The 15,492-nt window shown below is 43.0% G+C and overlaps 1 protein-coding gene across 1 annotated transcript in view; it reads left to right on the top strand.

Moving 5' to 3' along the window:
- The window catches only part of LOC109881902 (type II inositol 3,4-bisphosphate 4-phosphatase-like), a 340,632-nt gene that overhangs the window by 152,979 nt on the left and 172,161 nt on the right, over positions 1-15,492 (top strand). Inside the window, exon 7 of the mRNA XM_031828224.1 lies at positions 2,625-2,741. Within this exon, the coding sequence (XP_031684084.1) occupies positions 2,625-2,741 (117 nt within the window). The remainder of the gene's footprint in view (positions 1-2,624; positions 2,742-15,492) is intronic.

Raw genomic sequence — 15,492 nt, 5'->3', positions numbered from 1 at the left:
TGTTTCAAACGTTGGGCATAAAGTTAAATATATAAATATAAATATAAGCAGTCGATATCAACAGACTTCAAAGCAATCTGTCCTATCAATCAGTCCTATCAATCAGTTCTATCAATCAGTCCTATCAATCAGTTCTATCAGACATGTTGGGCTCAAGTGTAAACACTACTAAAATGCTATTGGAGATCCCCTCTCAGCGTCTCTAAGCACCCAGAGTGGTGTGGGTTATATACTGTACCTCTGAGAGAGGAGACCGACAGGACAGAGAGGGTGACATTTAGGCCCCACGGTAATCTGTTTGTCTATGGGAAAATCTTATTCTGAAAGCCATTACCGCCAAGGGCCCAGGAGTTGCCTTCTCAAAAAAGGGATTTGATGGCACGCTGTGGGGCCAAGTGCCCAGTAGGATAAAACAAGCCTTTCATGTCATGCTAGTGAAGCGAGGTGTGTGTGTGTGTGTGTAAATATGATGAGGGTCAAGGGAATGGGTGAGAGCCAACTGTCTGAGAGAGTCTCCTGCCATGGGACGATACTCCCCCTCCACACACACACACACACACACACACACACACTCTAATATTGTAATGCCTCGCCCATTCCTTGGAGGTCTGTAACCCAAAGGCACTGAGAGGGGCGTCGCTGTCTATATACACAGCTGTCTCCCCTACTGCCGTAGACATACTGCCTGACTGGCTGGCCCATTGACTGACTGTCTAGCTACTTCTCTCTGAAGTACTACTGCTGCTCCTCCACTCTACCTGTTTGTACCGCTGTGTGAATTTGGCTGTAGATGGAGTTGCCAAACATGCTGGTAAGTATGAAAGAAGGCTATTCAGTTCACAATGTCTTGTCGAGGGAATTTGAGGTGTGTGTGTGTGCTTGTGTGTGTGTGTGTGTGTGCATGCATGTGAGCACTCAGCGAGTCTTTGATTTCCCCTTGTTTTGCCGGCTGTACCAGATTGTGTGTGAATGTGCTGCTACAGAATACCCATATGCCCTTCAAAGCATGGTAGCATGGTATCTGGGTGGCAGTACTGGGCAACACTGTATACTGAGAGCATGGTATCTGGGTGGCAGTACTGGGCAACACTGTATACTGAGAGCATCTAGTAGACTAGGGAGGAGAAGGGAGGAGAGGGGTTTGTGTAGAGGTTGGCTCGTGAGGAGAGAGCTGTGTGTGTGTGTTTGCAGAGGTGTGTAACACGTGGTTGTCCTGGGGTAGCCTCGTGTCTTGGCTGCCGATCTGTAACCACAGGTCCTTCCACAGTCTATATCCCTCCAGTACTCCCCTACTGTATCAATGGGCTTTCTGTGTTAGGCTAAGATGTGTTAGTTGTTAGTCACCTTGGATAAGGATGTCCTCCTAGTCAATAAAGGGACATGTAAACAGACTGGAGGCTTCTATCGATCCTTTGTTGAGGTGACTAATCAGAGCGATTTGGGTTTTCCTAGCCGACGACCGTTGCTACGGCGGAATGCAGTACTGGAGACAGTGGAGACGTTTTTCATGTCGACAGATTATCGTTAGGGTGTTTACGGGATGCACCAGGGCTGAGTATGTGCTTTCTGAGTGTGTGCTTTCTGAGTGTGTGTGTGTGTGTGTGTGTGTGTCCGCGTGCGGCAATGTGTGTGGGTACTGACTGTGTGTCCAGCCTGTCCCGGGGGGCCTGCGTTCCAGAGCCACCCATCAGGGCAGGGCAACAGGAAAAGGGGAGCCCCTGATGTAAACACCAGTTTGCTTTGAACACGCGAAGCTTCACTACACCAGGGTGTATACAGACCCACATTATACCAGGTCACAGTAGGCTCCATAGGCCTCTCTCCTGGCCGGGCCTGGGGCCCTATAGGGGGGGCTATGGTGCTTGGGGTCTTGTGGAAACCTGGGTGTGTTTGTGTGTTTAGGCTAGCGGAGGTCATGCATCCATGTGTCTGTGTACAGTACCAGCCCTCTATGGCAACAAGCTCTCAAAGTCTCATTGCAGAATCAGATGGCCAAGCCCTTAAAATGCCACATTTCTTTGGCATTCACTCCAGAATTGTTAAGTTAAGGATTGGCTTTAAACAAAAAACAACTTCATGGTTAAGTTTAGGCATTCATTCTGAATGGTTAAGTTAAAGGGATACTTCGGGATTTTGGCAATAAGGCCCGTTATCTACTTCCCCAGAGTCAGATGAACTTGTGGATACCATTTGTATGTCTTTGTGTCCAGTAGGAAGGAAATTACAGGATGTTTAGCGAACCAATGCTAACTAGCGGTAGTGCAAAGTCTATGAGAAGTCTACCCATAGACTTCCATTTATTGCGCTAACACCCAGGAGCAGTAGGGAAGCAGACTGAGCACAGCTGTTGGCTCACTCATCCCTTTCTCTCTCTCTCCACCTCTCCCCTCCACCCACACACTCTCCTTCTCAATTTCAATTCATGTACTTTATTGGCATGGGAAACATATGTTTACATTGCCAAAGCAAGGGAAATAGATCATAAACAAAAGTGAAATAAACAAAAAATGAGCAGTGAACATTACACTTACAAACGTTCCAAAAGAATGAAGACATTTCAAATGTAATATTATTTATCCCTCTCTCTCATGCTCTCTCTCATGTTCCTTCTCATCCTCTCTCAGGGTAGCAGAGACCCGTTGTTCCTGACAGGGGTGACCTTCCCTCCGGAGTACCCTGCCAGCCCAGAGACGCTAGTCAAGCTCACCGTCTACGATGTGAGAGACAAGGCCTGCGACAATGTAAGTAAACCGCTAAGTGTGTGAAGGGGCTGAGGGGGGAGGGTGTGTACAGGGAGAGTGTGTGCTGGGTAAGGAGTGTGTGTGGGGAGAATGGGCAATGCCTCAAATTGTTGTTTTCTTTGCTGTGCGTGCCGAAGGTCTTTCTTTTGTGTGTGGTTTTGTTAATCTGGCTGCGCTGCAAACACTTGCAGGGCGGTAGAGAACAGAAGTTGGGAGGCCTTAAGTATGGGTGATCTATCATGTTGTTACGCATTTGAAGTGAAGTCACAGGCCTTCACATTGAGTTCTGTCTGTGTGGCATGAACTGGGTCAAAGGAGATCTGAAAGCAAGAGCGAGGCCTTTGGTGATCTTCCCATGGGAATACATACCCAGAGATCAATGAGAATGGGGATAGCTCTAGACATGGAATTCTGAATGTTGGTCGGTCTGGGTCTTCTGGTTCGGAACCCTTATAAACCGCCTTCAAATAATCTAATGGGTTCTCCAATATGAAACACTTTAGGCTTGCCTTGGATACTGGCTATGAAGGATTAATTTGCTAACTTCTTATGGCTGGGGGCAGTATTGAGTAGCTTGGATGAATAAGGTGCCCAGAGTAAACTGCCTGCTACTCAGTCCCAGTTGCTAATGTATGCATATTATTATAGTATTGGATATGAAACACTCTGAAGTTTCTAAAACTGTTTGAATGATGCCTGTGAGTATAACATAACTCATATGGCAGGCAAAAACCTGAGAAAAAAATCCAACCAGGAAGTGGGAAATCTGAGCTTGGTTGATTTTCAACTAATTCCCTATTGAAGATAGTGGGATATTGGTCATGTTGCACTTCCTAAGGCTTCCACTAGATGTCAACCGTCTTTAGAAACTTGTTTGAGGTTTCTACTGTAAGAGGGGCTCATAAGGGCTCTTTAAGTCCGTGGTCTGGCAGAGTGCCACAAGCTCGTGACGCTCGTTCATGTGAGAGGTAGCTCACGTTCAAAGGAATTCTCCGGTTGGAACATTATTGAGGATTTATGTTAAAAACATCCTAAAGATTGATTCTATACATCGTTTGACATGTTTCTACGGACTGTAACATAACTTTTTGACATTTCGTCTGCTCCTAATGAACTAATGAACGCGCTTCGTGACTTTGGATTTGTTTACAAAACGCGATAACAAAAGTAGCTATTTGGTAAGTGAATATTTATAATGTTATTTCTGACTTCTGTTGACAGCACAATATGGCGGATATCTTTTTGGCTTGTTGGGTCTCTGAGCACCGTACTCAGATTATTGCATGGTTTGCTTTTTCCGTAAAGATTTTTAAAAAATTGGACACAGCGGTTGCATTAAGGAGAAGTTTATCTAAAGTTCCATGTATAACACTTGTATTTTCATCAACATTTATAATAAGTATTTCTGTAAATTGTTGGCTCTCTGCAAAATCACCGGATGTTTTTGGAACTACTGAACATAACGCACCAATGTATACTGAGATTTTTTTTATGTGAACATTATCGAACAAAACATACATGTATTGTGTAACATGAAGTTGTATGAGTGTCATCTGATGAAGATCATCAAAGGTTAGTGATTAATTCTATCTCTCTTTCTGATTTTTGGGACTCCACCCTTTTTGCTGGAAAAATGGCTCTCTTTTTCTTTTCTGTGACTTGGCTCTGTCCTAACATAATCGTTTGTGGTGCTTTCGCTGTAAAGCCTATTTGAAATCGGACACTGTGGTGGGATTAACAACAAGGTTACCTTTAAAATGGCATAAGATTTTAATTATGAGATTTCTGTTGTTTGAATTTGGCGCCCTGCACTTTCGCTGGCTATTGTCATATCGATCCCGTTAACGGGATCTCAGCCCTAAGAAGTTTTAAGGCTATGGGTTACTTACTCCACGATGATGCCATAGCTGTTGTATGGATTCTATACACTAGCTACCACTACAGCACTGTGACGGCACTACCTGGAGCCCTGGAACCAGAGGGAACAGAAAGATATGGAACAGCGACATCATAGCTATTGTATGGGTTCTATTTAAGCAAGGGGGGTGTTGTATATGGCCAATTTACCACAGCTACGGGCTGTTCATAAGCACGACGGAACGCAGAGTGACAAGATACAGCCCGTAGCATATTGACAATATACCACCAACCCCCAAGGTACCTTATTGCTATTGTGAACTGCTTACCAATGTAACTACAACAGTACCAATAAATGTTTTGTCATACGTGTACGTTCTGATATGCCACGGCTTTCAAGCCAACCAGGGGCTTGAACCACCCAGTTTATAAAGTGGATTACAGATGCCACATGGTCAACTAGCTTATGTAAACGTGTATCTCACAGCTACATACACCTACAGTACACATGGGATACATTCAGTCCCTCTATGCTTCTGACTTGTGGCTATATCATATCCATTGTAGGGATTCTATGTTGTCATACTGCCGATATCACAACATGTATTTCACACCTACACGTGAGAACAAAAAAGTATATAAACTGTTCGTTGAAAAAGAGAACTCGAACTGGACTTCACTCAGGTTAGAAAAATAGGTTTGTTTCGCTCTTCCTGAGCCTCAGGTACTGTAGAGTAGTTAGAATCCAACTGTTCTGTAAAAAATATAGCAAGTTAGCAACTTGCTAACAACCCCTGAAGCCTGGGATCTAAACGATGCAAGCTAGTTCCTTCTGAGGTCTTCATGTAATATTGATGGAAGACTACACCTATGTGAGCCCCAACACTGTTCAAACTCTACAATACCTTCACCGTGTAAGACTCGGTTAGACACTGGTCATGTCAAGCAGTCAGTCGCGTATCCCAAGTGGTAGAGTTCTGTTAAAAATGAATGTCGAATCGTTCGTGGCCACACAAGCTAATGCCTTGATATAAAGATATTTTATAGATGCTTGGTAAAGGCATAAGCTGTGTCACAGCTATATCTGGGAATGGTTGGCGGGAGTTCATTGTCTAGGCAGCTTTGGAGCCTATGGGTTTTATAGAATGTTCTGGTTCTTTGGTCTGTCTTTGTTGAGGGATGAAAATAAAGTGAATTTCATTGTTTACCTCTCACAAATGGGAGGAGTCATGAACCTTATGGAGACATCCATCATCTTGGTCTTTTTGGTACAGCTACTGTCCTTGGATGTCCATTATAACCTCTCCTTTCAAACCTGATCGTAAAATCCAACCATTCTTACAAGCATCATCCTTTATTCCATTTCTTAAAACATCCATAATAATCAGAATACAGTAGAACAATGTTCCCTCTAATTTGTTGGGGCACTGAGCAAATTTCAGGTCTTGGGAGAAGATTTCTGTGCAACTTCTGGCCCACGTTTACAGTGAACACTGAGGCTGTACCTTTAAATGTATAGACAGTCGCCAATAGGCTATTGTGGCTATTTGAGCATAATGTAGGCCTATATAAGCGGCTACTAACAAAACCAATGGAGCACATCTTAACATTTTCACATGGAAATAGCTTTTGATTTCTATGATATAGCCTACAGTAGCCTATAGGTTGTGTTCAATGCAGGCCTACATTGCATCCGACTTTAAAAAATATTTTTACACTATGCAGGGAATCAATTCATACTTTTTGTATGATACAAGAAACCACATTAGAAAATATAATACCATACAGAGAATTAGAGCATGTAGACTACCCTCTGCCTATTAGTTTATTTCCATATTCAAGCCTGTGTAAAAAATACAACACTGCCCCATTAATTAAGGCATAAACAAGATTTTTACCTGACTCGGTTTTCAAAGACAACTTGAAATGTAGCCTACACGATTTGTGTTCTTGTAGAAAGCAGTAACTCCCCATTCCTGACCAATACTTACCTATAACTGGGCTAATAACTCGCTATAACTAGTCAAAAATATCAACAAATGTGCACATGTGCGGCTCTGCGCTCTGATCTGAAAGGCGCATTTGCTGCAGGTGATTGAAGGACCGCTTGTGGGCTACCTGTCAATAGAATAATTCATTACGCTCTGTGCTCTGCCTACAACGAAATCACAGACTCAATCTTACGAAGTTAGATTTGTTTTGGTTTGTTGCATTGAAAAGGGGCTGATATAATATTGATTCGAAAACATGGATCTATATAGCGCATGGAAACTAATGTGGAGAATTCAGTGAAGTTCAATCTCTTGCGTCTCTTCACGCCACGGACTAGCGCAGTTTAGAGGGAATATTGCAGCAGAATAAAACCAGACAGAATATTCTGCCTTGCTGTGGAGACTGTCTCCTGACTAGGGCCTGACATCCTGTCAGGGTTCTCACTCACAACACTTCCATTCACTCAAAACAGCCAGAGAGACATCGTGCGCGTGCGTGCGCGTGTCAGTGGCGGTTGTTATGGGGGCGTTTTAAGATGTTTTTTCTTCTCATGAGCATGACTTTATTTGTTTTACAGCATATTGGATTACTGTCATTCAGATTCAATTTGCCCAGTTCAGTGTAACAGCGATAGGTTTAGGCTACTACATGATACTGGAATTTTCCCTATACCCATCATGAGGTTGTTACAACATAGCCTATGAAGGAAAGTTTACAATGTAGTTGCACACAGGTCCAGAGAAAAGGTGACAAGAGGTGACAGACAGTGACACATGGACAGACAGTGACACATTTAATACCGCCTTGCACACTCTTTCCTTCATCTAGCTGATATAGGGTGTAATCGTTGGTCCAACAGTTTCAAATGAGAGTTTCTATTGGACATATTCAGGTATGTTTATCCCTGTTTTGTTGCGTTTGCTTCCGTTTCAGAAATATTTTTCAACAGAATCGGTGGAATGAATACACCCCTGTTCAGCGTAAACACAATTCACTTTCATAACAGCCACTTTGTATTCCTTCTCATATTTATGCGCTCTCTTCCTCTCAGCTTTTCCCTTCACTTGTGGACTTTAAGGCACAACACATTAGCTGTATGTGACCAGGCGACAAAACCTTTCCAAGTTTAACCATGTCATAACCTCTACGCACAGCCTACATCGTTGTCACCATATTAGCTAAAGTAACGTCATAGTCAACATAGCTAATAGAACTAACGTGTTAGTAAACCCACTACATGCAGTAACGTTACAATGTACAGTCAGTAAGCAGTTTAACACTTACACCGGCGGGCAACGGTGGCAATAAATTCGAAAAAAAACTAAAGCTTAACTTGACTTGGAAGAGTTCCAGTGTTGTTGGATAGTCATAGCCAGCTAGCTAACATAGCATCCCTCTGTTTTAACAGGGCATTTGAGTCAGCTAAACAAGCTAGCTGCATTTGTTAGCTAAGTAAGTGAAAGAAAAAAAAAATCTCTCTCTTGTATGTGTGTGTGTGTGTGTGTGTGTGTGTGTGTGTGTGTGTTGCTTCTCCTACCGTTTGGAAGAAATTAATTTGTTAAAAAAATGTGTTCAACTATTGGCTTTCTCTCTATTTGAGTCAACTACTCACCACATGTTATGCACTGCAGTGCTAGCTAGCTGTAGCTTATGCTTTCAGTACTAGATTAATTATCTGATTAATCTAGTACTGATTAATTACCTTTGATTGGGTGGACAACATGTCAGTTCATGCTGCAAGAGCTCTGATAGTTTAGAGGATGTCTTCCGGAAGTTGTCATAATTACTGTGTATGTCTCTGGAAGGGGGTGAGAATAATGAGCCACCGAGGTTTTCTATTGAACTCAATGTACCCAGAGGAGGACGGAAGCTAGCTGGCATCCGGCTACACCATGGAGTGCTGTTGAGGCTGCTGCTGTTGAGGCTACTGTAGACCATTGCAAAATAGTGTGTTTTAATCAATTACTTGGTGACGTGATTATGTTTAGTATAATTTTATCAAAAAACTTTAAAAAAAATGTTTTACAATTTTTATTTTTATGAAATTCACTGAGGAGGATGGTCCTCCTCTTCCACCTCTGAGGATCCTTCAATGGTGTGTGTACAGCTTGTGCGTGTGCCCAGACTGTGTTGTCTGCTTCAGGACAGGCCCTCCTGTGCATTTCAGATCATTCCCTCATACCTCTAGTCTCCTCCACTAGTTTCCTCTAGTCTCCTCCTCTAGTTGTCTCCCCACTAGTTTCCTCTAGTCTCTAGTCTACTCCTCTAGTCTCCTCCTCCTAGTTTCATCTAGTCTACTCCTCTAGTCTCCTCCTCTAGTTGTCTCCTCTTCTAGTCTCCTCCACTAGTTTCCTCTAGTCTCCTCCTCTAGTCTCCTCTAGTTGTCTCTTCTAGTCTCCTCCACTAGTTTCCTCTAGTCTCTAGTCTCCTCCTCTAGTTGTCTCCTCCTCCTAGTTTCCTCTAGTCTACTCCTCTAGTCTCTTCCTCTAGTTGTCTCCTCTTCTAATCTCCTCCTCTAGTCTCCTCCTCTAGTCTCCTCTAGTTGTCTCCACCTCTAGTCTCCTCAACTAGTTCTCTAGTCTCCTCTTCTAGTCTCCTCCACTATTCTCCTCCTCTACTCACCTCCTCTAGTCTCCTCCTCTAGTTGCCCTACAGAGTACAATTAAGGACTTTCCCACTGGGCACACACTGTTGTTTCCACAATTTCAATCTAATTACACTGAACCAACGTGGAATTGACGTCTATGCCCAGTGGGTTGACTGAGTACTGCTCTCTCTATGTACGAATCTGAAGGGAGAGACAATATAAACATTTCTAAAATGTCGACTTCTTTTCTCCCCCCTTTTTGACTTGTATTTTTCAACCCTTTTTTGAGATGTCTTTCTCATCTTTCCTCTTTATTCGTGGTTTTCACATCAGCAGTAGATACAGTACAGAGGTTCCAGATCTTTCTCTTCCCCCTGGCTCCAGTGATCCAGTTCCCCTGTAGTGCTGTAACATACTAGACGTGTTGCTCTGCTGGGCTGGGCTCAGTTTGTACAGCGCTAGCTGCTTGTCTTGGTCTCATTAGCCAGTGTGTAGGTGGTACGGCCGTGACCCCAAACACGAGTTGACACCCCGCATCAGCCCCCCTGGTGCAAATGGGAGCCAATCAGCCAAAGCTCCAGTAATTTAATGTCACATTTTTGGTGATAGAAAAGAAAAAGAGCGATTTGGAAATGTGAGAAAATGAAAATGAGTGTGTGTGTGGGTGCATTTGTGAGATTTGTGAGGTTGCATTTACAGATGAGCAACCAGCATTTTACAAGTCATATGCAGCTGGCAATTCATTCCAAAGGCGAAGACGTCACCACTTCTAGCGTCGGTCGCGAAAAAGGAAGTTATTTGACAGACCGCTAGGTAAACATCAAATAAAATCTCTGCCGCCTTAAATTGGCCTGATGTGTGCGATCTTTATGTCCACTGCAAGGGGTTAGGTTGGCCATTGAAGGGGAAAGGAGAGGAGGACGAGACAGGAAAACGAATGAAGCAGATTTTCTAGATGAATCCCTTAATATTCCAGGAGGAGCAGAGTGTTACATTTCATACTGGGATGATTTCCCTTTGCCTCCGGCTTCCAAGTTGTCTGAGATGTGCGTTCCGAGATGAGCCCCGGTGCAGCTGCAATGCTGCCGTGAATACATGAGAGGACGGACAGAGCAGATGGAATGGTAAGAGGTAGAGTGGAGATGGAGAGAGGAGCGCGGGGGGGTATGAGGCCTGTTCTCTCTGACTGAGTGATCTGCCCCCAGGCCTTGTTGTCAAGGGTGATAGGTTACCCAGAATGACCCAGATTTCCTCTGTGTATAGCTGAATCCCATGGGCATTAGATTGTACATTCCGATCATGTCCCCACTTGTTCAATTAAACCTCTACACATCAAGAACCCCCCCCCCAAGAAGTGTATTCAGATGATTCCACTCCATCCAACACAACGTATTGCTGGATAAAATGATTTTAGGGGACTGGGAATGATATTCCATACTCCTTGTAGGCTGCCTAATGTAGGTTTGGACATTTAGACATCATTTGAGCCAGCGACCTCATGATTGCATGATTCATAACCTTTATGAAATAGTGTTTCTTGCATAATAGATATTATTTCTCCAGAGTACATTTTCCCTCGTAACTCAAATGACACGGGTTGCACAAACAAAACCTAATTAGACTATTAGATAACCTTCAGTAATTGATAGAGAAGATTCACAGTGAACTCAGAAGACGGATCCAGAATAACAGACCAAAAGCCTACAACCCGCAAAGACTCAAATTGGAGGGGAAGAGAGAGAGAGCGACCGAGAGACGAGGGTTCGTGAACAGATCTGTGGCCAATTATTTCACAAAGTGCAGAGCATCAGAGGGCACTTATCAAAGTAGAGGGGGAGAAGAGATAACGACAGGCTGAGATAGAGGCCGAGAGAGACGAATGAAAGCAGATGGCAACAAACACAATATTGTTTGTATGCATTGTTGTGAGTTGTCTGTCTCGCATTCTAGAGCTCACTTACCTTGTTGAAGAAGCTCGGAGACACGGAACACCAAACTAATATCGAGAGCAGGAGCTTCTTGACGGAATCAAAGCGATTACCCAGCATCCTCTATGCTCTACGAAGATAGGACGGCAGCCTGTAGATTGTAGTAGAGCCCTTGTGTGTGTAATCATAGGCTCATTTATCTCTACGTCTGGCCTCTGTGATGTTACGAACATGTAATGCGGTTTTCATTGTGTGTGCGACATAGTAATCTTCAGATCATGAAGAGGGGATTTGATTGGGTTCTGTGATGTGTGATGCACAATACCGTGACGAACAATCGAGAAGCTCCTCTCGGCAAAGTATAGAAATGGGTCGTGTCCAGTCCTTTCCATGAAGACGCCATAACATGTATTCAAATACAGAGCTTTTTACTTCATTGCTTTAATCAACGTTTAAAGATGGTCGCCCCGCAAACACTGACAGGCACGCACACGCACCAGCCTTTATACTATCGTTCAAGTGACACCCTCGAAGGTACAGAGAAATACTTATTAGATCCAGGATGAGTACAAAGTAGCAGGGAGGGGTACTGATCAATATGCTCCACCTCCAACCCCCTGGCAAAGCAGCAGAGACACAGGGGCAAGGCGTGCTTTCTCACTCCTCTCCTCTCTTCACTTTATAGTGTGGAGGAGATGGTGCAGGAGAAAAGCCCTACATCGTGTCTAGCTGTAATTCACATCAAGTGATGTTGACATTAGCATCACGTTCCTTCACTGGACAAGCGTCAGAGTGCAAGACATGGCTCAATGGTACGTATGCTTAATCACCGCGCAATATACCAGTCATTACAGTGCCTGTCCTTCCAATGTACCGGTCATCATCTCTCCTCTTTTAACAGACTTTTAGATAGTAGTTATAGCAATTCCCTAGGCGCTCTATTTCTACAGTCATCTCTCCATGTGACCCAAGGGAATCATTGCTCCAATTATGTAGCTACTGCTGATGCACTGACAGTCCTCCCCTAGTTTAATCCTCCCCGTCAATAATCATTGTGTGTGAATGGGGTGACACGGCACTTGTTTGGGCACGACAACGACTCAGGGCTTTTCACCTGGGTGTCTGTCAAATCTGGAGCGAACCAGCTTCTTAAAAACCTCTTAAGGATCCACCCCTTTTTTCAATTTTTGCTTAAAATGATATACCCAAATCTAGCTGCCTGTAGCTCAGTACCGGAAGCAAGGATATGCATATTCTTGATACCATTTGAAAGGAAACACTTTGAAGTTTGTGGAAATGTGAAATTAATTTAGGAGAATATAACACATTATATCTGGTAAAAGATGATACAAATATTTTTTTTTTTTTTTGAAATGTAAGAGAAAGGCCATCACGTATTATTCCAGCCCAGTCGCAATTTAGATTTTGGCCACTAGATGGCAGCAGTGTATGTGCAAAGTTTAGACTGATCCAATGAATCATTGCATTTCTGTTCAAAATGCCTAATTTGTTTATTAATAACTTTTCAAGTTCATAACTGTGCACTCTCAAACAATAGCATGGTATTCTTTCACTGTAATAGCTACTGTAAATTGGACAGTGCAGTTAGATTAACACGAATTTAAGCTTTCTGCCCATATCAGATATGTCTAATCGCATTAGCTCAACCTGTGTCAGAAGGAAAGTATGGTGTGGCTTCCAGATGATAATCTATACTTTTCTATATACCTTGTCCAGGCTTCGGTACTTTCTAAATGTAATTTACATTTAAGTTTTTTTAACAGACGCTCTTATCCAGTGGATACATTTTAATTTGTCCTGGTCCCCCATAGGAAACGAACCCACAACCCTGGCGTTGCAAGTGCCATGCTCTACCTACTGAGCCACAGTGGACTAGTTACCTGTCCAAAATTCTAATCAGTAATGTAATTTTGGGATTACCCAAACTCAGTAGCGTACTCGGACTGTTCAGTTACTTTTAGATTAACTTCCCTTAAGAGGCATTAGAAGAATACAAAAATGAATATTACCAATTTAACAACATTTATTGCAGGATCAATTACTGTTGGTTTACATAACTGGCCATAAATGGATGTTGCATTTTACTTTGTTATGTAGGCTTCTTCTAACCAATTACTTTCCACTACAGAAAATAATATGATTAGATTGTATCTTTACATTAAAAAGTCTGGCAGATTTCCAGTCATTCGAATTCATTTAATACCCCTTGATCTTCAAGAATAGGACTTGGAAATATAGATCAGCTAGATTGTTTTACCTGAGCATAACCCAAAAACGAAGGGCTTTTACTAGCTTACTCAGTTTGTGATTTAGTTGTCATGGAGGACTGATTGGGCTCTCTGCTTCGAGTTGAAAAGTAGATGCCGCTCTCATGGAATGACATGACAAGAATGCCTTATGCTGCATTTGCTATAAACGTATCGTTGTTTTGGTGACACATTGATATCTTGATCATTTGAAGTCTATCGAAAGTGTGCGAGTTTAAGCACGTGTCCGTTAGGCCTATGGACATTTCTATTTTTATCAGAACAAATTATATTGAACAATAAAAGCCCCGCTAGTGGTCTTCTTAAATTCAGCTGGTTGTTGACAGTATGGCGCACAATGCCACGGCATAGTTTAGAAGGGAGGAACTCCCTCAAACTTTTAGTCCATAGGCTGGGATCCACACTATGCAGCTGTTGCAAGAGCACATTTATCACTGGCTGTCCACTGGGCACAAAAACAATACATGATGAGCAGCACAAGCTCCTTCAATTCAAACATAATTGGGTTAAAGTACACATATACTGTACAGTTGTGAACAGCCACCCACACCAACCACAATCCACAACATATCTATTGAGAGAGCAGCAGTGTGATTCATACTAATGCACAATGTAGATATCTGTAGTAGGTTGGATCTGTATGCTGTCGTTCTTACCTCAAAGCGTTTATTCAAGCAGTTGCCCCATTGGAAAGACAGAGCTTTGGACCGTAACTACAAAAGCCTGTTCCTGCTCTTTTCCTGTGATCCATCGAACACGTTTGGTGTGTCATCATGGTGGATCTCTGACTTGTGGTCAGACTCGTTCAGGCGTAATAAACTTCAACTTAAACTTGTGCTTTTAAAAAAAACTCTGATTTGAATGTCATTTAAAAAACAGAAAGGTGTCCAATAATTGTTTTCTCAAACATTCTTTCTGAATTTAAAAGTAATCCTAGAAGTAATCATCTAAGTTTTTCCAGAAGTATCAGTTATTGGATTGCATTATTTTCTGGTAAAGTAACTGATTACAGTTGTTTTGTAATCAGTTACATGTAATCTGTTACTCCCCAACCCTGACCTTGTCATACTAGTATTCAATGACAAAGCCTTCAGTAAATGCTAAGGGAGGGTGGATAAAGCCAGATTTAGGGTTGGGTGAGATTACTCGTTGAATAAAGTATGGTGGGAGGTTAAAGTACGTTATCATCCCGGGCTTCAGTTGTCATGGCCTCACGTCAATATAAGAGGCGCTAATTAGAGGGCTGACTTGTGTTTTACTCTCTCGCTCTCTCTCTACTCTCTTTCTTTCAATTCAATTTAAGGGGATTTATAGGCATGGGAAACATGTTTACATTGCCAAAGTGAAGTAGATAATAAACGTGTTTTTAAAAATATTTTTACAGTAAACATTACACTCAAAAGTTCTCTCTCTCTCTCTCTACTGTCTTCCTTTCCTCTTCTATACATCTCCCCCCTCTCTTACTGTCTCCCTCTCTCTCTCTGAATCATATTCAAAGTGGATCTTACCAGCGGGTGCGCTTCAGATCTCTCCAGAGGTCAGACTGTGTTAACGGCAGACGGTTAACAGCAGCCGGTAGACAGCAAGCCCTCCCCACTTGCACCGCCACTGGCCTGTCAGAGATAACACCGAGACATTCAGCCCCACAATCAAAGAGTCCGGGTCAATACAGCCAATCAAAGGGACATACCAAGGAAAGAGCTATGTCGTGATAGGGCGGCAGACCAAAAGGCTGTTGTGACAGATAAGGGGGACTGACTGTCATCTCAAGGCTGAAAGGAAGCAGTAAAGGTGGCCTCCTCCTCCTGTTCCCTCGCCAGCAGTCCTCCTCATTGTGTCAGTGTCACTGTCGGGTTGAAAGGTAGAAATCTAAAGGGTCCTTTATCAGAGCTAGTTGCTTAATGAGTGACATCTTGACAAGTGAATGTGTCTCCACTCCCTCCCTCTCTCTATCGGTGGCCAAAGATCCACTGCATATGGAGAGGTGATGGTTTCTACCGATCGGTTTCTTATGCCTGAGGAGATGAGGAAATACCGGGTGTTGGGGGTGGCCACCATCCAAGAACATTCTTCCTAATGCTGACGGGGGGGAAATAAGT

The sequence above is a fragment of the Oncorhynchus kisutch genome, linkage group LG7 (genome assembly GCF_002021735.2).
Source record: "Oncorhynchus kisutch isolate 150728-3 linkage group LG7, Okis_V2, whole genome shotgun sequence".
Lineage (NCBI taxonomy): Eukaryota > Metazoa > Chordata > Actinopteri > Salmoniformes > Salmonidae > Oncorhynchus > Oncorhynchus kisutch.
The sequence above is the reverse complement of the archived record's forward strand: the minus strand, read 5'-3'. Positions and strand labels throughout refer to the sequence as shown.